At 42.6% G+C, this 27856-nt stretch overlaps 1 protein-coding gene across 1 annotated transcript in view; it reads right to left on the minus strand.

Annotated features, from left to right (window-relative positions):
* The window catches only part of trabd2b (TraB domain containing 2B), a 351111-nt gene that overhangs the window by 39862 nt on the left and 283393 nt on the right, over positions 1-27856 (minus strand). The window contains exon 5 of the mRNA XM_033028556.1: positions 21957-22047. Within this exon, the coding sequence (XP_032884447.1) occupies positions 21957-22047 (91 nt within the window). The remainder of the gene's footprint in view (positions 1-21956; positions 22048-27856) is intronic.

Below are 27856 nucleotides of genomic sequence, written 5' to 3' on the forward strand. Positions count from 1 at the left end.
ACCCCGCAACTCAGGCGGGAGAAGTCGCCGTTGCGGAAGCCCCGAAAAGCGGTCTCCCAGCAGGGACCCGCGGGCTCACGGTGTTACTGTCTACCAGACCTGCGGTAAGCCCCCGAATCTCCAGGGTCGGGCCGCATCAGCGCGCCACCACCGCTCCTCCCGCTCCGAACTTGGCCAGCTCCATGATGGTGGGTAAGTCCGCAGCTCCGCGACTGGAGCCCCAGGTCGTTCCGGTTGGAGGCCGCTCCACGGTGCTTGGCCCCAACGACAACGGAGACCCGACAGAGAAAAGGTTGGATTCTCCGTGCAGGGGAAAGATTTTTAAAAGTTTCCCCGCCCCCCACACACATACCCAGTTTAAAAAAAAATAAAAACTACATACAAACGAGACAAAAAATAAAAAAACGACAGACGGACTGCAGAGGTCGCTGCGGCGTGAGTCATGGGGGGGTGGGGGGGGGTTGTCCCCCACCTCTCAAGACATTGTCCCCCCTGTAACCCTCCCGGGATTTCCGCACATGGACTCCAAAGGGCCTGTTTCCATGCTGTATCACTAAACTAAACTAAAGTACAGGCCTCCTCCTGCACAAACTGCTTTGATTTGCTAAAAAACACTTAGCAAATGGAAGTCATGTTCTATTTATGAGGAAGTTTCTTTACTAATGTTCCAAAACATTAACTTTTCTCTTTCTATAGATGCTTCAAGATCTGCTATACCATTATACAGATATACCATTTTTGATACAGTTGGGGGAGATGGCTCATCAGGGGAAGGCAGCAGCAGCCATGTTCATGGCACCGTGGGTGGCTCTGCAGCACAGGAGGGGAGGAAAAAGAGTGGAAGGGCTATAGTAATAGAGGATTCAATTGTAAGGGGAATAGATTGGCGTTTCTGCGGACGCAAACGAGACTCCAGGATGGTATGTTGCCTCCCTGGTGCAAGGGTCAGGGATGTCTCTGAGCAGCTGCAGAACATTCTGGAGGGGAAGGGTGAACAGCCAGTTGTCGTGGTGCACATTGGCACCAACGATATAGGTAAAAAACGGGATGAGGTCCTACAAGGTGAATTTAGGGAGCTAGGGGATAAACTTAAAAGAAGGACCTCAAAGATAATAATCTCTGGATTACTACCAGTGCCACGTGCTAGTCAGAGTAGAAATAGGAAGATATTTCAGCTGAATATGTGGCTTGAAAATTGGTGCAAGGAGGAGGGATTCAAATTTCTAGGGCAATGGGGGAGGTGGGGCCAGTACAAACAGGACGGTCTGCACCTGGGCTGGAATGGAACCAATGTCCTTGGGGGAGTGTTTGCTAGTGCTGTCGGAGAGGATTTAAACTCATGTGGCAGGGGGGTGGGAGCATGAGCAGAGAGACAGAGGGGTGTAAAATGAGGGTAGAAGAAATAGGTAGCAAGGTGGAAAGTAAAAGCGGCAGGCAGACAAATCCAGGGCAAAAATCAAAAAGGGCCACTTTTCAACATGATTGTATAAGGGGTAAGAGTGTTGTAAAAACAAGCCTGAAGGCTTTGTGTCTCAATGCAAGGAGCATTCGTAATAAGGTGGATGATTTGAATGTGCAGATATTTATTAATGAATATGATATAGTTGGGATCACGGAGACATGGCTCTAGGGTGACAAGGCTGGGAGCTGAACATCCAGGGATATTCAATATTCAGGAGGGATAGACACAAAGGAAAAGGAGGTGGGGTAGCGTGGTTGGTTAGAGAGGAGATTAATGCAATAGAAAGGAAGGACATTAGCTTGGAGGGTGTGGAATCGATATGGGTAGAGCTGAGAAACACTAAGGGGCAGAAAATGCTAGTGGGAGTTGTGCACAGGCCACCTAACAGTAGTAGTGGAGTTGAGGTTGGCATCAAACAGGAAATTAGAAATTCGTGCAACAAAGGTAAAACTGTTATAATGGGTGACTTCAATCTACATATAGATTGGGTGAATCAAATTGGCAGGGGTGCTGCGGAAGAGTATTTCATGGAATATATGCAGGATAGTTTTCTAAACCAACATGTAGAGGAACCAACGAGAGAGCAGGCTTATCTAGACTGGGTATTGAGTAATGAGGAAATGGTTAGTCAGCAGTCTTGTTGTGTGTGGCCCCTTGGGCAAGAGTGCCCATAATATGGGTGAGTTCTTCATTAGAATGGAGAGTGACAAAGTTAATTCAGAAACAAGGGTTCTGAACTTAAAGAAAGGTAACTTTGAGGGAATGAGACGTGAATTGGCCAAGATAAGTCTATCTTGGCAATTGATTCTTAAAGGGTTGACGGTGGATATGCAATGGAAGGCATTAAAAGACCACATGGATGAACTACAACAATTGTTCATCCCAATCCGGCAAAAGAATAAATCAGGGCAGGTAGTGCATCCGTGGATAACAAGGGAAATCAGGGATAGTATCAAAACAAAAGATGAAGCATACAAATTAGACAGAAAAAGCAGCCTACCAGAGGACTGGGAGAAATTCAGAGTCCAGCAGAGGAGGACAAAGGGCTTAATTAGGAAAGGGAAAATAGACTATGAAAGAAAACTGTCAGAGAACATAAAAACTGACATCAAAAGCTTTTATAGATATGTGAAGAGAAAAAGATTAGTTAAAACAAATGTGGGTCCCTTGCAGTCAGAAACAGGTGAATTGATCATGGGGAACAAGGACATGGCAGACCAATTGCACGTTGGTTCTGTCTTCACTAAGGAAGACATAAATAATTTGCCGGAAATGCCAGGGACGTTGGGTCAAATGAGATGGAGGAGCTGAGTGAAATCCAGGTTAGTTGGGAAGTGGTGTTAGGTAAATTGAATGGATTAAAGGCCGATAAATCCCCAGGGCCAAATAGGCTGCATCCCAGAGTGCTTAAGGAAGTAGCCCTAGAAATAGTGGATGCATTGGTGATAATTTTTCAAAACTCTTTAGATTCTGGAGTAATTCCTGAGGATTGGAGGGTAGCTAATGTGACCCCACTTTTTAAAAAGGGAGGGAGAGAGAAAATGGGGAATTACAGACCAGTTAGTCTAACATCGGAAGTGGGGAAAATGCTAGAGTCAGTTATTAAAGATGGGAATGCAGCACATTTGGAAACAGGTGAAATCATTGGACAAAGTCAGCATGGATTTATGAAAGGTAAATCATGTCTGACAAATATTATAGAATTTTTAGAGGATAGAATAGAATAGAATAGAATAGAATAGCCTTTTATTGTCATCCAGACCGAAGTCTGAACGAAATTTAAGCAGTCATACATATAATATAATACAATACAATAAAAAACAACAATAAACGAGGATGTAACTAGTAGAGTGGATAAGGGAGAACCAGTGGATGTGTTATATCTGGTCTTTCAGAAGGCTTTCGACAAGGTCCCACATAAGAGATTAGCATGCAAACTTAAAGGACACGGTATTGGGGGTTCAGTATTGATGTGGATAGAGAACTGGCTGGCAGACAGGAAGCAATGAGTAAACGGGTCCTTTTCAGAATGGCAGACAGTGACTAGTGGGGTACCGCAAGGCTCAGTGCTGGGACCCCAGCTATTTACAATATATATTAATGATTTGGACAAGGGAATTGAATGCAACATCTCCAAGTTTGCAGATGACACGACGCTGGGGAGCAGTGTTAGCTGTGAGGAGGATGCTAGGAGGCTGCAAGGTGACTTGGATAGGTTGGGTGAGTGGGCAAATGCATGGCAGATGGAGTATAATGTGGATCAATGTGAGGTTATCCACTTTGGTGGCAAGAACAGGAAAGTAGACTATTATCTGAATGGTGGCCGATTAGGAAAAGGGGAGATGCAACGAGACCTGGGTGTCATGGTACACCAGTCATTGAAAGTAGGCATGCAGGTGCAGCAGGCAGTGAAGAAAGCGAATGGTATATTAGCATTCATAGCAAAAGGATTTGAGTATAGGAGCAGGGAGGTTCTACTGCAGTTGTACAGGGCCTTGGTGAGACCACACCTGGAGTATTGCGTACAGTTTTGGTCTCCTAATCTGAGGAAAGACATTCTTGCCATAGAGGGAGTACAGAGAAGGTTCACCAGGCTGATTCCTGGGATGGCAGGACTTTCATATGAAGAAAGACTGGATAGACTCGGCTTGTACTTGCTAGAATTTAGAAGATTGAGGGGGGATCTTATAGAAACTTACAAAATTCTTAAGGGGTTGGACAGGCTAGATGCAGGAAGATTGTTCCCGATGTTGGGGAAGTCCAGAATAAGGGGTTACAGTTTAAGAATAAGGGGGAAGTCTTTTAGGACCGAGATGAGAAGAAAAAAAATTCACACAGACAGTGGTGAATCTGTGGAATTCTCTGCCACAGAAAGTAGTTGAGGCCAGTTCATTGGCTATATTTAAGAGGGAGTTAGATGTGGCCCTTGTGGCTAAAGGGATCAGGGGGTATGGAGAGAAGGTAGGTACAGGATACTGCGTTGGATGATCAGCCATGATCATATTGAATGGCGGTGCAGGCTCGAATGGCCGAATGGCCTACTCCTGCACCTATTTTCTATGTTTCTATGTTTCTATGCTAACTATATCCAACATTTTCTGTTTATATTTCAGGTTTCCAGCATTTTCAGTTGTGTTTTAATCTTCATGTTGCTTTAATTGGTGTTCTTTTTAAGGGAAGAGAACAATAATTACCAATATATTACATCAATTTTATCCATCCCAGCAGATAGTAATATAGCACTAAGAAGGTGAGGATCCGAGTTATTAGAGCTGAGTTTATGGTGATCCTTGTGGTTGCATGTGTGGCTGGTATAAAGAGTAAATATTGGAAGTACTGTGCTCAGTTGAATAGTTCTACAATGAGAATAGCGTGTGAGAAGTGTGTAAAATGGATAGCCTGTTCTTTCAGTTATGCCATTATTCTGTTTTATGGCAGATGGCAATGCATTATTACTAATACTAGTTTTCGTAGTTTATTTCATCGTAAAGCCCCACATCAGTGGTGTCTCCATCAATCTGAAATACAGCATGGGCAGTGGCATGGGCAGCTGTGCTAAAAGAGCTTGGTGTGCTGTCAGGAACTGGGGATCAGAGCATGGAGACAGGAATGTGGCTGAGATCAGCGGCATTTGTGTATGAAGACTAAAGGGAATAACAGGAGGATGAAAGCCTGGGGAATTCCAATTCAACAGAGTGCATGCAGGAGAGAGAGAGAGAGAGAAAGAGAGAAAGAGAGAAAGAGAGAAAGAGAGAAAGAGAGAGAGAGAGAAAGAGAGAGAGAGAGAGAGATAGAGATCGATCTCTCGAGCGCTCTCTAGCTCTCATCTTCTCTCTCGTCGCTATCTGCTTCTCTCTCTTCGGCCTCTCGCTCTCTCCTCTCTCGTCTCTCTCTCTCTCTCTCTCTCTCTCTCTCTCTCTCTCTCTCTCTCTCTCTCTCTCTCTCTCTCTCTCTCTCTCTCTCTCTCTCTACTCTCTCTCTCTCTCTCTCTCTCTCTCTCTCTCTCTCTCTCTCTCTCTCTCTCTCTCTCTCTCTCTCTCTCTCTCTCTCTCTCTCCTCCTCTCGCTCTCCTCCTCTCTCTCTCTCCTCTCTCTCTCTCTCCTCCTCTCTCTCTCTCTCTCTCCCTTCTCTCTGTGATAGAGCGATGGCAGTAAAATAATCAGAGAGATCATTCATGTTAAAAACAGAACAAAGAAATGATAGAAAATGAGATTGGAAAAGAAAAAGTGGAAACAATGAAAATTTAAGGCAGAAGCAAACACAAAAATAATGAAGAGAAGAGAGAGAGAATGAGATTATAAGACTGAGCCACAGAGAGTGGTGTGGAAATTTAAAAAGGAAGATAAAAAATAAAAAATGGGAAATGAGGAAAATAGATTTTGGGTGAGACTGAATGAAGGAATTGTTAGGGCAGAGTACAGAAAATTGATGGTTACAGACAGTGGGAGCAATAGAAGGAAAGAATACAGAGATGAAGAATTAAAGGAGGAAGATAAAAGATTTAGAGATAAAATCAGTGATCAGGCAATATTGGAATTAATTCATTGCTATGTTGAATATTGTTAGCTATTTGCATTGCTATATGAGTCAATTTGGAATAAGCACCATATTATTTGATCAGATCAGTTAATTGTTATATTCACCAGGGTGCAATAAAATTCTTTGTTCACATGAAGCACATAGAATATAGTATATAGCTCATAGAATATAGTATAATGATAGACAATAACAAATACAACTGCAAATGCAAAACGATAATGTGATGTAATTTTGTGGTGTGAAAGTGCAGCATGCAAATTGTGTCATGACCATTTCATGAACGTTTGTCATCCAAAATATTTTATTGCCAAGAAATTCCTTTGTAGACCTCTAGAATAAAGTGCTAAACTATCGAAAATTAACAACCTTGAGTAGGGCAATTTACCGCCTATTTCCGCTGCCCCGAACACAATTGTCTCCTGTTTGTTGCACCAGTGTAAAATATCCCTAAATGACATCAATGCATAATTTGTCTCCAGCAGAATTTTCGTCTGGATTAGTCTAAAAATAGGACAGCTCTTACACAGAGAACAACCTTAGTTTTACTTACCTTGTCTAGAAGGGCCATCACACAAAACACTTTACCTTAGGAAGTCACAGTCACTGTCCGCTTCCTTACTTGAGTATCACTCAGGCTACTGTTGCCAATCTCTGCCACATCTCACAGTCCTCTACTCAGTACAATGGTGGGAAGGTCACCCACAGTCTACACTGAAGGAATGATGTCTTCATATAATTCACCTTTAACTCAACATGAGCAGCCAGAATAGACGAAGGATGCCTCAAAGTGGCAGCATTCAGAAACTGTACTCATGCTGTACCATTCCTTACAGAGAGCTCACTCCAAAATCATCACCAGCCTCTACCCCTGTTGTGGCTCTGTGCCCCTAATCCACCTGTAGACGCCAATCTGTGTAGATCCATCTGAGGCCTGGAAGCACTCTGCACCCCTTCCTATCATTGTAGCATTCATTAGTTAAGAAGCAACACTGAAGCTTGAACAGTGCTGCTTCTATTTTGGGGTTAATAGATGCTTCAAAGATCATACCTGCAAGGATTAAAAAAAACTGGCAGATGTCAGAACCTGAAAAAGGTCTCGAGAGAATATCACTCCGATACTGATAGACATCACTCGGACATTGCACTGGAGATACTGACAACACTGCTCTGTGATCCTCACTAATGAAGACGTTGATCCCTTTGGGCTTTTTACAAACTGTTTGTGGTGATCCAATACAGTTTAAAAGACATTCCAAGACAATAACTTCTACCCTAATAAGTCACTTATTGAAGTGCAATCATTGTATTAATGTGAGAAATATGGCAGCCAATTTATCTATCACAGCGGGTTACCATGAACAATAATCTGATAAACACAAGGTAGACAAAAATGCTGGAGAAACTCAGCGGGTGAGGCAGCATCTATGGAGCGAAGGAAATAGGCAACGTTTCAGGTATTTCCTTCGCTCCATAGATGCTGCCTCACCCGCTGAGTTTCTCCAACATTTCTGTCTACCTTCGATTTTCCAGCATCTACAGTTCCTTCTTAAACATCTGATAAACACAAGTCAGTCCGTCTTGCTGATATTGATTTAGAATAATGCCATGTGAGCTAAGACCTGCACACCCAGAATAATTGTCATCGACTCAAACTCAAATATCTAAAGTGCTCTAATTTACAAAGAGAGACATGAAGCTCAATTCTAAGCTATTGTCAGTTTGTTGCATTTTTCTAACAGATCAGAATAACTAAAAGTTCAAAAAAAGAGCTGGTATAGGCATAGCTCTGCGTATGGCTATATAACTGCCCAAGGTAAGCCTTATGATCGTAACCGGCCTTTGTAACCACCATTTTCAATGTTACAAGTAGAAGTTCCATGCTTCTTCCGCAACTTCTCCAAAGTCTCCATGTTTTTTCTGCAATGGGGCAATCAGAGCTGCATGTAAGCTCCAAATGCGGCCTAACCAAAGTCCCATAAAGCTACATCAAGGCTTCCTGACTTTTATACTCAATGTCCCGACCAATGAAGGCAAGCATACTGTATGCCTTCTTTGCCACTTTATCTAGTGTTACTGCTTCAGGGAACAAAAACAGCATTTCCTAGATTCCAAACTGGTCCCAACAGATTGGAAAACATGGAGATATAAGCCATTTGGCATTGCATCAGCTGTTATTATTATGGATGTGTTTCTCAGGCCTTAGAAAAAGTGATCATGGTGAAGCAGAGTCAATATGATTTGAGAAGGAAATTTGCCAAACAAATGTATTTGTGTTCTTATATGATGTAATTAGCATGGTAGTTGACCCATTAAAGCTGTATGTTAAAACTATAAAAAATAATTTGATAAGATGCCACGTTTAACTGCTGCACAAATGATGGGGCTATAAGTTTTATATTTTATTTTAACATAGGTAAACAGAGAGTTAGGATAAACACGTGATTTTTAGGTTGACAACAATAAGAGTACCTCAGGGATTAATTCTGGGGCCTGAACATTCACGGTGTATATTACAGGGTTGGACTTTGACGAAATTGTTCAGATTTGCTGATGATGCAAAGAGCTGTGTCAGAGTAAATAGTGAGAAGGGCATAAGTATTTCCAAAGATATGTTAGTGGTCAAAAGATTAAAGAAAGAGGATAATGTGGGAAAAAGGTGATTTCGCACTTGGTAGGAAGAATTGAAAAGCTTGTTTTTGAAAAGTTTGAGGCTTTTAAATACTGTTCTTCGAGAGATTTCTGCATCTCTGTTCAAGACCACAGACAATTAAGATGCAGTTGCAAAGAGTAATTACGATGTCAAATGCAATATTGTTCTTTGTTGCAGGAGGAATGCAGGAAGCAGCTAGGGATATCCTCCGACTGCAGGACTTTTATAACAGCTCAGAAGGAATGATAACCTGCTTAATGAGCTGGGTTTTCACCTCATTTAAGAAAGCATACGCTTAGCTTGCAGGCATTGCAGAGAAAACTCACTGGACTGAATCCCAGGATAGACAATAAACAATAGACAATTGACCATAGGTGCAGGAGTAGGCCATTCGGCCCTTCGAGCCAGCACCGCCATTCAATGTGATCATAGCTGATCATCCACATCAGTACCCCGTTCCTGCCTTCTCTCCATATCCCTTATGAAGGTTTTGTCATTTGAGAAAAGATTGAAGACCTAGGAGAATAATTTCATTGAAACATGCAAGATTCTGAAGGGCAGGATATGATAGATGCTATGTCGATATTTCCCCTGGAAGTTTATGTCTAAAAATACGTGCCAATGTCTTCGGAGAAGTAATTGACCACTTAAGGAGGAACAATTTCTTTTCTTGGAATTATGAATCTTTGAAATGTTTTATTCCAGAGACCTACAGATATTGAGCTATTATATATATTCAAGGTTAAGTGACTTATTGTACAAAACAGGAACTGAACATTAGAGCCCATTGTCCAGATCAGCCAGGATCTTATTGAATGGTGGGCCAGCCATGAGGAGCCATTTGGCTTCCTCCTATTTCTCAAGTTCTTATTTGATTTTTTTTAAATAAAAATATCCGCTCAAAGTATCATTACCATATCTGAAACAGAGTTAATTGTTCTTTGAAATATCAGAGATTAAAATATTCCTGCTGCCACGGGCACTTAACAGTCTCCAGGAACCAGCAGAATAACATTGACACTGGAATCTTTGAACCTTCCAGCATTCACTCATTTGTACCACCCACACAATGCAGAAAGCATTTCCTTACTAATTATACATTTAAAAAGGGAACTGTTGAGCATCAAAGTAAATTATATACATACGGCACAATTTCAAAAGACAGGTTTAAAATGTGGTTTGGAATGTCCTTTGCTTAGTTTTGGCACTAGAAATGCAATGTTTCAAGCTTGACATTTAATACTTCGATATAAATCACAACTCTGCAGGTCTGAGCTTCCTGAGAGTGTTGACCACAATTTTGCTGCACAGAATTTAATATAGAGCAGAATTGTCAGTATAAACAATGCTGATATTTTGTCTGATTAAAAGGGGCCATCAAATTACATATGCGACCATATATAACAGAATTACTCTTACCATTATTCTTACCATAAGTGTTTTAAAATACCACAGTCCCCTCCACAACAATTCCCTGTGGTCTTGCAGAATAACAAGTAGTGGAATTTGTGTGTACCTTAAATACTTTGCAAACCCTGTCCCTGATTTTATGACAGTCAATATATGCCACTGCTTGCTAGTGATAAGACCAAGCAAGTGATTGAATTTGGTCACACTGTAAAAGTTCTCCTTGTACGATTCTGCAGATATAAAACATTTCTTTGCAAAAAAAGCTAAAGGGACTCAGAAGCAACTTATTTCACATTTAAGAAATGATTCAGTTTCTGCTTAATCATGGATTTTGTTTTAGTTTCATGAATTGTGTCCTTTTTAAGTGAAGGATTTCATACTTTTAACATTTTACAACTAGTTCTTCAAATCATGCATCAGGTAACTGAACTCTAGAGGATAGTTCCTTCCCCACGGCCTCACCCAGCTGAAGGAGCATCACTCAGTGTTGCACATTGATTAACCCAAACCAGGAGAGGAAGTCAAAGCTGATGACAGGATCAAGATAGCAATTATCAATAATAACAATGAAAACTGATTCACATTTTTAAATTCTGTAGGGAGAAATTTTGTAAAATGGGAGACATTGGATCAAGGAAGGCTGTGCATTCCCCCTGAAGATAGACACAAAATGCTGGAGTAACTCAACGAGTCAGGCAGCATATCTAGAAAAAAGGAATAGGTGATGTTTCGGGTCGAGGCCCTTCTTCAGACTGAGACGAGGTCTGAAGAAGGGTCTCGACCCGAAAAGTCACCTATTCCTTTTCTCCAGAGATGTTGCCTGACCCACTGAGTTACTCCAGCATTTTGTGTCTACCTTTGGTGTAAATCAGCAACTGCAGTTCCTTCCTGTACATCTGAGTCATTACCTTCACTTCTTTTAAAATGCTGAGCCAGGTTGTGCCCACCTCTCACTGGAGTTCAGCAGAGAACCACAGACACTTTACTCCTCATGGGTCAGCTTATCTCCCACCACCAGCTGCACGCTGAAACATAGACATCAAGGACAAACAGCACAGAGTCCAGTGGCAGAGGACAGGTGTGCTGAGTGGGGCTGAATGCAACCTTGCTCATTTTTATAGGCTTATCAATCCCACGTTAAAGGTCGAGTGGACGGTGGTGTGCCTCACTTTTCTTTTTCTTTAACTTAATGTTTTTATTAAGTTTCCAGAGTACTGTGTTTTTAATTAAATTTAGTTTTAATAGTTTTATTTCAAAAAATATGTTAGCCTATTTTAATAATTTTCAATACCTCTGTGTATCAAAGAAATTTAAAAAAAAATCAAATGCCTTTGACACCTGTGAGTGACAATTGGCCTCGAGGGTGTTTCGGCGGCAGAACGACAGGATCCGAGGCCTAGTTACTGCTCACATTCCGTTCCAATTTGGGGAATGAATCATATTTAGGGAGGGTCAACTCCTTTGGCCCTTAGTATCTGGATCAGATTATGTAGGCGGATGGACACCCCAGGCTGCGAGTCCCATTAACGGGCCGGAAACAGCACTGTCTATCCAATACAATGTCTCTGCATTTTCCCATTGTTCATTCACCCAAAAATATGTCAGCTCACATATTTTCAGACAACTGGAAGGTGGCTAATGTTGTGCCTCTATTTAGTATGGGTTACAAGTATAAGCCTGGGAACTAGAGACCAGTGCGCCTAACATCTGTGGAAGGTAAGTTACTGGAGAGGATTCTGAGATAAGATATATATGCATTTGGAAAGACAGAGGCTGATTAGGGAGAGTCAACATGGTTTTGTATGTGGGAGATCATGTCTCACAAATTTGATTTGAGTTTTTTGAAGAAGTAACCAAGAAGGTGAGGGCAAGATCGCAGAGGTTGCCTAAATGAACTTCAGTAAGGCCTTTGATAAGGTACTGCTCCTGAAGGTTGCCTCACATGGCATCCAGGGAGAGTTAACTGCCTGGAAACAGAATTGGCATCATGGAGGGTGGTGATGAAGATTGTTTTGTACTGGAGGCCTGTGACTAATGGTGTGCCTTAGAGATCAGTGTTGGAGCTCATGTATTTGACATTTTCACTCTGAGAAAAAGGACTTTGGCCTTCATCAGTCAGAGTATTGAGTATAGAAGTTGGGAATATCTTGTTACAGTTGTATAAGACATTGGTGAGGCCACATTTAGTGTATTGTGTTCTGTTTTCTTCACCATGTTATAGGAAATATGTTGATAAGCTGGAAACAGTGCAGAGAAGATTTACGAGGATGTTGGCAGGACTCGAGAGCCTGAGCTATAGGGAGACTTTAGCCAGAGAGCAGGCGAGGACTTTATTCCTTGGAGCACAGGGGAATAAGGGATGATCTTATAAAGTGTAAAAAATCAGGAGAGGAATAGATCGAGTAAATGCACAGAGTATTTTGCTCAGAGTGGGGGAATGGAGAACCAAAGGACATAAGTTTGAGGAGGGAAAGATTTAATAGAAACCTGAGGGGTCATTTTTTTTACACAAAGGGTGGTGGGTACATGGAACGAGCTGCCGGAGGAGGTAGTTAAGGCGAATACTGTCATAACATTTAAGAAATATTTGGACAGGTACATTGATAGGTAGGTTTGGAGGATTATGGATCAAGCGCGGGCAGACGGGACTAGTGTAGATGGGGCATGTTGGATGGTGTAGGCAAGTTGGGCTGAAGGACCTGTTTTCACACACTCTATGAATGGGTGACATTTTGGGTTGAGTCCCTTCTTCGGGCCCAAAACATCACCCATTCCTTCTCTCCAGAGATGCTGCCTGTCCCACTGAGTTACTCCAGCTTTTTGTGTCCACCTTCAGAACACCTTTGGTCACAGAATAATACCCCTACAGCACTACCGAGCTAAATTTGAATCCAATCTTCTGATCCTCATGGATGCCAAGGCTCTTCACCTTCTGGATGTGCCTACCATGACGGATCTTGACAAAAGCTTTATGATATAAGGTGAAGGGGGAAAGCTTTAATCGGAACCCGAGGGTTAATTTTTTTTTACACAAAAGGTTTATGGAACGAGCTGCTGGAAGAGGTAGTGAAGGCAGATACTATCATAACATTTAAGAGACATTTGGACAGCTACATGGATAGGATAGGTTTGGAGGGTTGTGGGCCTAGCCCGTATGTATGTAATATATATAAATGACTACCATATACACAACACCATTGCCCTACCCTCATCAAATACCTTCATTGCCTTCTCAAAACACTCAATCAAATTTGACTTTCCCTGAAGAAAGTTATGGTGACTTTCCCAAAAATAGAAGAACAACATTGGTTACTCTACAGTACTCTGGGCCTCACCTGTGGCTAAGGAGAATAGAAAGATCTCTGTCAAGTCCCCAACAGGCTTTTCTCTTGCCTCTTTCAATAATCTGGGATAAATCATATCAGACCCTGCGGGACTAATTGAACATAATGTTCTTCTACAGACGTTCTCCAAGAAAAATAAGATTCATAGAGTTGAGTGTGGGGTTTCACAAAGCATGCTTTGTGAAAAATCTGCCTTTTTAGGTACTCCAAATAAAATATTTTCAAAGTATCATAGCAGAGTTACAAAAAACCACAAATAAAATAATGTAATGTGTTCGGAACAGTGGTTGGCAATATTAATAGGAAACAACTGTAAATGGTCACAAAATCATGCATTCTGTTCCCCTCAACCTCTCACTGAGTCCTTCCAGCCGGTGATGAACCCGTCATAACCACTGAAAAACTATCATGTTTCATACTATCGAAAAAAAGCAGGTCATAACTGAGTCTGAAGTGGGAAGTCATATTTGAAATTAAAGCTATTAATGTAATTACTGTGCCATCAGTTAGTCAGTTGATAAATGATGTATGCACATCTCAGGTTGACTCTGAACTGCTGTTAGTTGTATAGGTCTATGACTGATTTCCTGTCAATTGGTTCTGGATTTTCCATTTTGCCGGACTAACGGAGGCCATGGCCTCCAATAGGAGTCCAGTGGTACTAGAATGGTCCATCTCAGCTGCTGGGGAGCCAAGATACCGGCCCGCAAAGTCAACATTGGAAGTCGGCTATGGGAACAGCCCCGGCCGCAGAGAACAAATTGGTTGCAGAAGCCCCGATGATGTCAAGATGGGTCAACTCACCCGGCCCAAGCACCACATTTTCGGGGGGACTTCTGGGGAGGGTTTCAACTGCGCTCTCGTAATTTTGAATCCATTAAATGAGGTGGCAGACCACAGTTGCCAGAAAATCAATGGTGGACCTCTCCTACTTTTAACATGTATCAAAAAATTTAATTTAGCTCAATACTAATTAATGTGAAAATAAGAATGTCCTTTGCAACATCCTAAGATATCATTGATCTACATCTGAACACTTCACTCTGGAATCTTGGTGTTTTGGGGATGGAGGTTAAGGATAGTGTTGGTGCCATGTGGGATGGCACTTATTCCACTGGATCTCAATCCAAGATCTTCTGGACTGTGCAGTTCTTAAAAGTATAATTACATCATAATTGCTATTATCTGTGGGTGAAATGACACAATTTTGGGCACAACTGGCATAGAATATAGAAAAGTACAGCACAGGAACAGGCCATTCGGCCTATAATATCTGTGCCAAAATTTAAATAGTGTCTGGTGTGTAATAGCGAGTTTCTCCCAGAAGTGCTCAGTCAAAGTTCCAACAGATATAAAACAGTTATTGCTTTTCACTAAAGAAAATATGTGTAAAGCTAAAAAAGCAGCCTTAAACAAATTCTAGGCATGTATATTTAAGTATGCATAATTTACGTGAGAATGTTCCAGAGTAAATCAGAACTTCAGCAGATATAAAGCTTTTCCCTTCTATGAAAAGGCATAATGTGAACATTTACAGTTCTGAGAGTTGACACAAGTGTAAACAGAAAAAATAATTTTATATAAGAAGATCAGAGTATAAAAATAACATGTTCAAACAAGACTAAGTATTAGGTATAAAATATATGCCTGGAGTGATGTTGATTCATGAAATGCATGCTGGTCAAATTATATTAATTCTACATTAATTAACTAATTGAGAAACAAATCTGGATGAGTAAACTAGTTAAGCATGATGTTGGTAACAATGAGAACATTTTATACTTCTGTATTCAATGAGAACTTCTTTACCTGAAACTGTGGAATGCAGCTGGTTAACATTTGGTTACTTTAATCAAGGATTTGTTTGCTTCAGTACCATTGAATTTGAAGGGGAATTAAAGTTTGTAACCTAGTAAGATCTCCTCAGAGCATAACGTATGTACTGAAAGGCAATATTACTTTGATGTTTCCACAATTGAACTATTTGTCACATACTTATCAGAAGCAAATATAATAAACAGTTTGACATTACTAATGGGATTGTATGTAAATCTTGGTTCATCCTTTCCTTAATAGGTCGGATATACGAAGACCTGATTAAAGTGTTTAAATATCATCACTATCATACTCAATGGTCAATGAGCCACCACGCAGAACTTACTGATGGGCAACTAATCGTGTTCGTATATGCAGACACTAAAATGGATCCAATTCAACGGTTCTTGATGCTGTGAAGCAACATCCAATTGTTGGATCTGACATCCAATTTTTGAGACGTTATTGCCCATAAATTGATAGTAACCCACACCTACTAATCCTTTGAGATATCTGTAACCACAGATTTGCCACAGGTTTTCAAACACTTCTTCCTAGTATCAATTCCCACACTTATACATGTTAACAGTCATGAAGAATAGGAAAATAGCAGGATGGAAAACACTGTCTGAAACAAGGAACACATCCAAGACCCCAAGTCAAGGCTTCTTATGTTTCATTAGCATGAAAGGACATGGGCAGTTCTAAACGGGGCATGGGGAACACAGTCACTCACACATATGTGACAAATAAAAACCTTTCCTACTTTTGATTAAACAACAGACCTCAAAATCACATTCTGTTCTCAATTAAAATTCAGTGGAGTGAGCATTGAGATAATCTTTCTTTCTGAAATAGCCATACAATGGTTTATACACTCAATGTTCCCCCCTGACAAACGGCAAAGTTAACATGCTGACCAGAATAAATCAGGTTGGGGTTTATCGGTCTGTCCTCAGCAGAAGTCTTACCTTTGTCCCCCTCCGTCCCCATCTCAATGAGTTCCGCGCCCACCATGACTTGGAGCGCTTCTACCGTCGCCTCCGCCTCACAGCGCACTTCCATGGGAAGGAGTCCTCGCCCCCCAATGATGACCCTTTCTCCCGTCTCCAACGCACCCCCTCCTCGTGGAACCCCTCTCGTAACGTCCCGGCTCTGGAACTCTTTATCCAGAACTGCCGCCGCGACATCAACCGCCTCAACTTCTCCACTCCCCTGTCTCACTCCAATCTCTCCCCCCCTGAACGCACTGCCATTTAATCATTCCGTAAAAACCCAGATTCGGTTATCAAACCAGCCGACAAGGGAGGTGCCATGGTAGTCTGGCGCGTCGATCTCTACAAAGCTGAGGCCACGCGCCAACTCTCGGACACCTCCTCCTACTTACCCTTGGACCATGACCCCACTGACGAGCACCAGGTCACCATATTTAGCACCATCACCGACTTCATCAATTCCCACGCCCTGCCCGACCAAGCTTCCAACCTCATCGTTCCCCAGCCCCGCACGGCCCGTTTTTATCTTCTCCCCAAAATCCACAAACCCGGCTCTCCCGGCAGACCCATTGTCTCTGCTTGTTCGTGCCCCACCGAACTCATCTCCACATACCTTGACTCCATACTATCCCCCTTGGTCAAATCCCTTCCCACCTATGTTCTAGACACCTCAGACACCCTCCGCCGCCTCCGCGCATTCCACTCTCTAGGCCCTCACCCCCTCATCTTCACCATGGATGTCCAGTCACTCTACACCTCCATCCCCCACCAGGATGGCCTCAAAGCCCTCCGGTTCTTCCTCGACCAGAGGAGCAACCTATACCCAGCCACTGACACTCTCCTCCGCCTAGCGGAGTTGGTCCTCACCCTCAACAACTTTACGTTTGACCCCTCCCATTTCCTCCAAACACAAGGCGTAGCTATGGGCACACACATGGGCCCCAGCTACGCCTGCCTCTTTGTCGGGTACGTTGAACAATCCTTGTTCAATACGTACCAGGGCCCCATCCCCGACCTCTACCTCCGTTACCTTGACGACTGCTTTGGGGCCACCTCCTGCACCCACACACAACTGACTGACTTCATCCACTTCACCACCAACTTCCATCCGGCACTCCAATACACCTGGACCATTTCCGACACTTCCCTACCATTCCTTGACCTCACCATCTCCATCGCAGGGGACAGACTTTTGACCGACAAACACTACAAACCAACTGACTCACATGGCTATCTGGACTACACGTCTTCCCACCCTGTACCCTGTAAAGACTCCATCCCCTACTCCCAATTCCTCCGCCTACGCTGCATCTGTTCCCAGGATGCGACGTTCCACACCAGGGCATCGGAAATGTCCTCGTTCTTCAGGGAACGGGGATTCCCCTCCGCCACCATAGATGAGGCTCGCACCAGGGTCTCATCCATACCCCGCAACACTGCTCTCTCTCCCCATCCCCGCACTCGCAAGGGCAGAGTCCCCCTAGTCTTCACCTTTCACCCCACCAGCCGGCAAATACAACACATAATCCTCCGCCATTTCCGCCACCTCCAACGTGACCCCACCACTCGCCACATCTTCCCATCTCCCCCTATGTCTGCCTTCCGCAAAGACCGCTCCCTCCGCAACTCCCTTGTCAATTCTTCCCTTCCCTCCCGTACCACCCCCTCCCCGGGCACTTTCCGTTGCAACCGCAAGAAATGCAACACCTGTCCCTTCACCTCCCCCCTCGACTCCATTCAAGGACCCAAGCAGTCGTTCCAGGTGCGACAAAGGTTCACCTGTATCTCCTCCAACCTCATCTACTGCATCCGCTGTTCTAGATGTCAGCTGATTTACATCAGGGAGACTAAGCGGAGGTTGGGCGATCGTTTCGCCGAACACCTCCGCTCAGTCCGCAATAACCTACCTGAACTCCCGGTGGCTCAGCACTTCAACTCCCCCTCCCATTCCCAATCCGACCTCTCTGTCCTGGGTCTCCTCCATTGCCAGAGTGAGCAACACCGGAAATTGGAGGAACAGCACCTCATATTCCGCCTGGGCTGCTTGCGTCCGGATGGCATGAACGTTGAATTCACCCAATTTTGCTAGCCCTTGCTGTCTCCTCCCCTTCCTTAACCCTCGAGCTGTCTCCTCCCATCCCCCCGCCCTCGGGCTCCTCCTCCCTTTTTCCTTCCTTCTCCCCCCCACCCCCCATCAGTCTGAAGAAGGGTTTCGGCCCGAAACGTCGCCTATTTCCTTCGCTCCATAGATGCTGCTGCACCCGCTGAGTTTCTCCAGCATTTTTGTGTACCTGGGGTTTATCTTATGAGTTTTCAGATCTTCTATTGGTTTTAGTAGAGGTTCTTTCAGAAGCAAAGTAAATAAAAGTTTCTTACAATGTGGGATCTGCAATAAAAGGAGCTGGTGTTAATGGCGCTGTGCTGTATAGCAATAAACTCCTCAGGATAAAGTGAAAATCAAGGAGCAGCTGAGATCCACAATGCTGATGGGCTTCAAAAAGGACATGCAATTAATTGTGGGTACCCTTATCCATTCTGGGCTGATAAAATGAAAGTGATTTTATATTGTCTCTGCTGTCAAATCTTGTAGCTGCCTATTATTTATCTGCTCTCATATCAAGGGAGAAAAATGGCTATTTGCTCTCCATTCAAAGGACTCAAGTTTCCCTCCCTGTCCTTATAGAGAGCCTGTTTAGCTTCCAACACAAACTGAGATTATTCCCTGAAGTCATAGTGACAAGAGTATGTCTCCCTTTGATGGAAGCCAGGGCATCATTCATTTGCTAGGAGGGCACAACCTTCAAATTCAGCCAGACAAAGACAACACATGAATACAAAGAACCATTTCAAGAGCTCTACAACTTAAGTCAAACAAACTCCAAAATGAGGGGATGACTATGATAGGTCTTAGTTCCATGGCATTGCCATAGTGATGAGTACACATGGTAACAAGAAAACTCTCCCACCATGGTAAATCCAAAGGCCTTTAAAGCAATGTGAAGTATTAAATCTTATACAGCATCTATTCATTATGTCAGTATGAAAACTACTTAAGGATGATTAATGTTCCCTTACTGGCTGAGCTGGTTAAGGTGGTTGTTAACTGGCCAAAATATCCCAAATCCGCTCTCTGCCAAGTAAGCTCTCAGCCAGGGGCGTGATAGAGTAAATGAAGGTAGACTTAATGGGCTTGTGCTCCTATTGATTGCTACACAGTAATACATCTTGTAAGTCTGCAAGTATGCATATTGAACGAGCATAGGATCAATTGCAGTTGCTTTGATCACCAATGCTCAAGCGTGAACAATAATCATAACATGTTTCAAGAGAGCAGAAAGGTGATTCAGAAATTGACAAAAGAGCAAAACAAATGAGTGTTGATGTTAATATTGGCTAAATTAAAGACACCATAAAATGGAGGGTCCCTGCACTTGTCAGAATTGCTTAACCCTTGTCAGCTGAACTTTATAGGCTTTGATTGGCGCCAGTCAGTCTAGGCTCAGTCTGGTATGCAGGATGGTGAGGGGTCCAGGTGTTCTCCCTGATTCACTTAAATTGATAACAAGTATAGCAGTTTTGCAAACTAACCGTATATGCATCATTTCTATTGGATCGCTGCAAAAGCCTTGTAAATAGTATAAATAATGTTGCAAGACAGTCATCCTGTTAATTGATGATTGGTCGAACTGTTGAGCCTTGGAGACATTGTTTGAATCTCAGGGCACATGTTTCAATGTTTGTTCTTGTTTGCTTCCTTCTAGAGCTTTCTTTCTAATACAGTGTATTAAGCTGCTGTATTATTGGGTTAGGGAAATGTCTGTTATGTATGGGGTTTAATCAATATCTGTAATTGGATTGTTCAGAGACCACCCCCATCTGGGAGAGCGCTTGGGACTGCGTGAACTTCTGGAATGTCTCTGTTTGAGCGAGGTCTAGAGAGCTTGATCAGGCAGATACGAGGATCGAACCCGCGGTGGGATGGGTACAGTAGTTGAACTGTAATTGTGTTTTGTCAAAATAAAGATTAGTCGTTCAAGTGCTTGATTCAGTGATTTTTGACTGAAACTAGACTGGGGGGGGGAAGCAATTTACATTGATAATGCAAGCTTGGATTCGAGCAATAGGGCCACTACACCTAACATGTTGCTTGACCCAATGCCTTGAGAACTTTACTGAGAGGATCATTGGGAAGTTGCCTCAATTAACATTTTGAGATACTTTTAGCTGTTCTTGGGGGCCAGAATACCAAAGGATTTGTACAAGTAGCAGGTATCAGAGCCCAATAATCTGCGATGAGACTCTATAGTCAAATTATATTATCTGCTTCAACAATTCAGTTACCTGTACAATTGCTCAAGAATAAAATTATATACAAACATGATTTCTGCTTAAGATTGACAGGAAATTTGAAAGTACATTTCTTTTCCTGCCAAAGTCCACATGAAAAAATAGGTTGGAAGTAGCAGATATTTTCAGCTGTGCCATCATCATCCAATGCCAAATAAACTCATGGACCTGACCAGGCCAGATGAAGGAGCACATTTGTCATCTTGACCTTCTTGGGCAACCTGTGCTCACCACACTCTAAAAGTAGCAGTCAGAAAATAAGCCTTCACAGTGTACGCTAATCAAGTGGGATTCTAAATATTATAGGATGTTACAGCTTGGCCAGCCATAATTTCATTAACACAAAAAATTATTCCTATTCTTTAATTGTTAGCATTTACAGTCTTGTTGGAGAAATGCCTCACAATGTGCATGTGAGGCAGATTACTAGAGGAGGCAACTTCACTAAAATATCTGGTACTTTGCAAGTGAGCCACAGAAATTATGGCGAGATTCTGCTCTTCGATGGCAAGGTTTGGACACATGAAATGTAGTTGTGCAGGATGCCAATACCACTACAGTGGCTCATTTTTTTTAGTCTTCTTTAACACAATTTGGCTAAACCCATTCATTTTTATCTTCTACCTTGCATATCTCCACGCCATCTGCAACATTAAGGGACTCGAGGGAAAGAAGAATGTCATGGTGAAGCAAAGCATGAAGAACATGAAAATAAATACAACCACTCTCTCCAAAGTTTGATGGTAATAATAAAGAAGCAGTTGATAGTGCGATAGACACCTACGCCCATCTATGAGTAATTGCAGAGTCTCTCTGCACATATGGCTCTCCACTTCAACATTCATAAATCACTTCGATCTTAATTGGTGAACATTTGCACCATAGAAGACTTACCATGTAGGGAGATAACTGAGTGATTCATGGAACATGAATTTTCTGAGAGGTGGGGGTGACTGCATCACCCTCCCAACAAAAGCTCAGGACGCATCCTCTCCTTGGGATCACTGGAGCAAAATCTCATGGCACCTATGTGGACTGAAGGACAGTTTAAGCACAGCAAGCTTGTGCATAGTGCAGGCCATAAGGTCACTCTTCAAAAATGTGCATCAACTATTACGTATTGTCCTTGAGAAACGGAGCTCTCATTCATGGCAATACTGTGAAAGGTCGGACTGTGAGATAGACACAAATGGAATGGGAGTATGTTCCCTACGAAATTAGCAATGACTCTCATCCACAGACAGGTTCAACAATGGCTGGTATTTCAACAAATATGCAGGAGGCCACACAGGTGGCAAAAACTAATTTATACCCCTCTTCAGTAAAACATTATTGTGCCTGGTTATACACTGACACTGTACTGTAAATAACGTGGACCTGGACAATAAACTTACTGTTCAAATGGCTGTCCTGCAGGAGTGTGTTCAACTTCATAGCCTGCTTGCCTTAGAACATCAATCACAGTGTTGTTCCCAAGGAAATGACCTGCAATAGAGGATACAGCTTTGTTTACTACATGCCACTGGAGTCAGCTACACATCTCTCCTGGTGACCATTTTCTGTTCCCTGATAACATTGAAAAAGTGTAACAGTTTGCACAAATCGGAGACTGCTGTGATGAAAACAATACCATTATGTTGGCAGCATATCAAAATGCTACTGTAGAAATGATTTGGCTGCTTAATCTAAACTGAAAATGTTGAAAGCAACTAGGGAATAGACTTCCACATTCAAAGTTTAAAATGCCAACGTGCTGGACCACACTGCATGGATTTTTAGCCTGGATCACGTACTCAAGTCTCTGGGGTGTGACTTGAATTAGCAACATTCTGGCTTTGAGGCAAGAGGACTGGCAGCGAACCACAGCTATCATCTAGTGCCGAAGATAGACACCAAAAGCTGGACTAACTCAGCGGGACAGGCAGCATCTCTAGAGAGTAGGATTGGGTGACATTTTGGGTCGAGACCCTTTGCTTATCACCTAGAGCCCACTGAAGGCACGATTAACAGACTTCTGAACGTGCATGCCATATTTGCAAATATATTTTACGTGTCTAATTTCAAAGAGGGAGGTGGAACTGGAACTGGCAGGCAATTCCCTCATTGTCCAGACTGCAGAATGATACTTCAGTATTTCACATCCTCAGAGGGAAAGACTGAAGCCTGCATGCTTCATTCTTTTGCACCGTACCCATCATAAGCACCTGCTCACTCTGCACCCTCATAAAGCCGGACTTGCAAAAGGAAATCAATTATTTTCTATTGCACTATTCAGTTGTTTTTGCATAGCACAGTAGAACAGCTGGTAGAAATTCAGTATTGGCACCTCAAAGCTCCACCATCAAGCTTCTTTCAGAATCTTAACAGGTCTTGCCAACTGGCCTTATATGACCTAAAGAAAGTATTTCCTAATAATGAAAAGTATTCTAGATTAGATAATACACATGACTGAGTAAGTCATATATTTCAATTAAGAAACAATTCAGTTCAGATAATGTCTAAGCCATTAATTAGAATCTTGTATGAGTATTGTTCAATGTTGTCTTAGTGGGAAATGACTCCCTCTAGAAACCTGAGTCTTTGCCCACAGCAAGTGAGGAATGGATTGTGTTTAATGACAACCATAATTTGGCGTAAGCTCACACATTTCATCGTGCCAGGAGTGTTTCAGCATGCCAGGTGCCAGGGGACTGCATCCAATCCTTGGCACCTTGGCATCAGGAGGACATGAAATGTAGTTGTGCCGGATGCCAATGCCTGTTTTAGCTGTGGGCCAACAACAAAGCTCACAAAAGAACATACAGCATCCTGGGTGAAGATTGGGTCCAGATAATCAGGAAGGAAAGGGTTGGTGGTTGAGGATACAATCGGGTGTTTGGGGCAGAGGAGTAGGAAGAAAGTGAAGGGAAGAGGGTGTTGATGGAAACAGGATGGAGATTGGCATCTTTTTCAGGGGACTGGATGGGAATTGGGAGGCCCTTTGGGAGTTGGGTGCTCTGGTCTGGGCAGATTGTGGGGTAAGATTCATGAGTAACGATGCGAGTCTCATGGGATGGACAAGACCCGAAGGAATGATAGCAAGTAATAGAGCCTACTTAAATGAGGTCCAAGACTGCAACAACTTTATTAAAAACTAGCCTGTTCAAAAGATTCCCACGACGGATGCTCCTCAAAACATTGCACAGTATCTTTCCTAGCAATTCATATGGAATAACATTATGTGCTCATGTTTGACGTGGAAATCTCACCAGATGGCAAGACTAATTCACAATGCTATGGGACATAGTCATAGAGCTATACAGCATGGAAACAGGCCCAGTTCCAACCAGGTTGCCTAGCTAGCTAGTCCCACTTGCCTGTGCTTGACCCATATCCCTCTAAATCTTTCTTATTCGTGTACCTGTTTCAAAAGTCATATTTGTAGCAACCTCTGCCACTTCCTCTGACAGGTGCTTCCATGTACCCACCAGCCTCTGTGTGAAAAAGTGGCTCATAATTTCCCTTTTAAACATTCCCCCGCCACCATCACTTTAAACCTATGCCTTCAGGTTGTAGACACACCTAATGTGGGGAAAAGACTGTGGCTATACATCTTATCTATGCCCCTCATGATTTTATATACATCTGCATCCACTCCTCAGCCTCCCATGCTCCAAGGGAAAAAAGTCCTGCCGATATAGTCTCTCCTTATAATTTAAACCCCAAGTTCGGTAACATGCTCATAAGTATTTTTTGCATCTTTTTCAGTTTAATGACATCCTTCTAGGGCAACTAGAACTGTACACAGTACTCCAAATGTCCAATACCCATGTCTCATACATAATGTCCCAACTCCTGTACTCAGTATTTTGTCTGATGAAGGTAAGCACACCAAATGCCTTTTTCACCATCCTATCTACCTGTTTTGCCACTTACAAAGAACTATGGACCTGTACTCCTTGGTTCCTCTTTACTTTTCTTCTCCGTTCTAGTAAAATTCAACTCATCTATTTTATGTAAACAGTAAACTCTCATTATAATGGCCCATATTGGGGGGGGGGGTATGATATCTGTTATTGCCGATTGTCCATTATAACCAAGTAATTTATTATCGTTGTAAGTAGTTGAAAAATAGAACTGCAGATGATGGTTAACACACAAAAGGACACAAAGTGCTGGGGTAACTCAGCGGGTCATGCCCTGGAGAACATGGATAGGTGACATCTGGACCTTTCTTCAGGCTGATTCAGTCTACTGAGTTAATCCAGCAGGTTGCGTCATTTCACCTTAAAACTAGGCGCTGATACCACTGGTCTGCACCAGCAAACCCTCTTCACCGGTTCACATCGCTGTTGCGATTCACGTTGTAGTCCTGGCGGGCTGCTCATTCTTCAGACTACTGCCAACGGCAAGGTGTGCGTGGGGGCTCACTCCCCTCTCACCTGCTGCCACTTCCAATGTGGAGTATGTCTGCGGATTGGGAGAAGGAGGAGGCGGTAGTGGAGGGGATGGAAGAAGGGAGGGAGGGAGGGGGAATGGCCAAGTGAACAGAGTGACGGGAGAAGGAGGAGGTAGCGGTGGTCAAGCGAGCAACACAAAGGATGAAGCGTCAGGTGGTGAAAGGGGAGGGAGCCCCGCGGTGACCGAGCCCGTCCCGTTGGTGGCAGAAGCCTGAAGAAAGTGCTGTCCCCAGGGGCTACAACGTGAGCCACAACAGCAGTCATGTCACCTGACCGTGCGGTGAGTGCAGAAAGCCTCTCTGGCGCACTTTGCAAGTCCGGCTGGGGTCCTCGGAAGTCCGCGCTGCAAGCAGTGGGGGAGGCGGCGTGAGTCGGAGGTCCATCCGCTATAACCAAAATCTGTTATAATAGGGTCTATACTTTGCAAACCTCTGCACAAGAGTCTGACTTGAACAATTTGAAATGTTAACTCAAGTTTTGACTTTCCTTCAGTCAAATTGGCTATTTCCAGTGGAAACACCACCAATTAAGTGGTTTGTTCTGTGGTGTTGTCCTGGCCCACTGGAGCTTGTCATGTCTTGTTTGCGTGCTTGCAGCTTTACCTTGGCCCCATTTAGCCATTCTCCTTGCCGCTGCATATAATGGTTCATTTGTAATTTTGTTTCCAATTAGTGACAGATCAGCCATTCTACCCTTCACCCAAACAATTCATGGCTTTTCCATTTCATTTTCGTACTGGAGTTTTGCCTATTCCATTTCTCTCATCATGTTTGTTTCTAAATGCTGGCCATCTGTCCCATCTCCTGGATTGCATGAAATATTTAAGAACCCAAGAGTGGATTGTTAGGTTTCTACAGATGCTGCTTAGTCTGTTGTTTATCTACTGTAATTTTTCAGAACGGGAATCCAAGCTAATCTACTGAAGCACTGAAGACAGTGGCTCAGATTTGATAATATCCAAATTAGTTAATGACTTCTCCAGTTATTATTCCATTTGCTAAACTACTTATCTGCCTTGTTATGCAGTTCTGGCAGTAGAATATTGCCTTTAAAGCCTGCAAAAGAACCATCAACAGAGTCCTATTTAAAAATATATAATCATGGGCTCAAATTATACAACATTGTTTGATTTGATTTAAATTGTAGTTACCATTTTTGTTACTTCTGAATAGGAGAACCTATCCCAAAATATATACAATATTACTTTCTGAATTATGAGATTACCATTACTTCAACATTCTGATAATGCAGAACCTTCCCAGTTACAGGGCATTTTACCACCATGATAACCGTTAGTGATAAAATTAAAAGGTGTGCACTATGTGCGGTTACACTCATGACGTATGCAAACTTTATTGAAGGAATGATTGAGTGGCCTTTCGTAACTTTTCAGTCCCCAGTTCAGCAGCCCATTGCAGATCCTCGTGCTGTTCTGAGAACAGCTAATGAAGCACCGGCTATTATGGTGCAACATCATGCAATTTACTCAGAGTCCATGAAGGAGGCTCGAGTAAAATTAAAGTGCCCTTATCCTATGGAATTCTGTTGTGGTTTATGTTTTTTTAAAGAGAGACTGATTGTGGTAAACTGATTATTACAAGAAACAAAGAAAGGATGAAAAGAGTCAGTAAAGGGAAGATTTCTTATTCCTCTCAATAGCAATAATGAAATACAAAAATTTTAGCTCCTATGTTAATAATGTAATTAAATGAAAACAAAAGGGAGAATGGAAGTTTTCTGTACCCTTCACCATTGAACTCTTATTAGCTCTTTCAGTTAGGTTAGGGTGCTGCTTTGACTAAATTTGTTAAACTGTCATCTCAGATAATAGCCAGATCCAGGATCTCTAGGTTTGAAGTATATGTTAAAATGATCAATAGAGTGAGAGGGGAAAAAAAATTGTTTCAGTTCACTGACCCAAACTAACTTGGAGAAAGATGTCCACATCTGGTCAGGCTTGATCTTAATGTGTGTTTAGAGAAACTTTGATTTCCCCCCCACCTCCCCAAGCTCTGTCTTTGTTCCCAATTTAGATTAATCCAGGAACAAATCCAAAACCTATTATATTAATTTATTGTGACGGCTGGTGAAAGCTGTGGCTTAGGAAAGGTCAGCGCGACTCCCTGCATGGGTTTGTCTATACATTTCTGATAAATGAGCACAGGACAACAGGCTGGTTAGCACATCGACCTGCGTTACGACGAGCTCTGCCACGTAGAGATGAATCACTCCACTGGCTCCAGCTTTTATTGTTCTCCAGCCTGGCAGAACACAGCAGGACAAAAGACACTGAAAAATACTCACATCAAAGGCCATTGCGCACTCGTCTTTGAAGCTGAACTGAAACTAAGCTTGGCGATTTGTTCAGATACAACTGAATACTGAACTACTTTCAAGACACACTACTTTATGCACAATTAGTCCTAAAAAGACAAACATAAACACAATCAGGAGGCCTCTGCTTTATCACGATTTTCAAACAATGGATCAAACATAATGTATTTACTGCTAAAACTGGCTATACACCTCAAATCCTGCCAGTTTCTATTCTGGCCATTCCTATCAGCGCTTATACATGCCAAGAATATGCCTGTATTGTGCTTTTCTAAAGCCCTGAGAAAATCGTATAACAGAAGTTTATAAAAAGTTGAAGTGTATATAAAAAACATACAATAAATAACTGATGATAGATGGCAGGAAAGAACTACCGAGTGAAAAGGTATTTGTTGAACATGCATTAAAAAGTACCAAACAACCATCTCTGAACTCTTAACCATTTCACACCAGCAGCAGTCAATCAATGCTATTCGCAAAACTCATCATCAGTAAAATTATAATCATTAGTAAGATGCCTG

Source organism: Amblyraja radiata, chromosome 10 (genome assembly GCF_010909765.2).
Source record: "Amblyraja radiata isolate CabotCenter1 chromosome 10, sAmbRad1.1.pri, whole genome shotgun sequence".
In the NCBI taxonomy this organism is placed as follows: Eukaryota; Metazoa; Chordata; class Chondrichthyes; order Rajiformes; family Rajidae; genus Amblyraja; species Amblyraja radiata.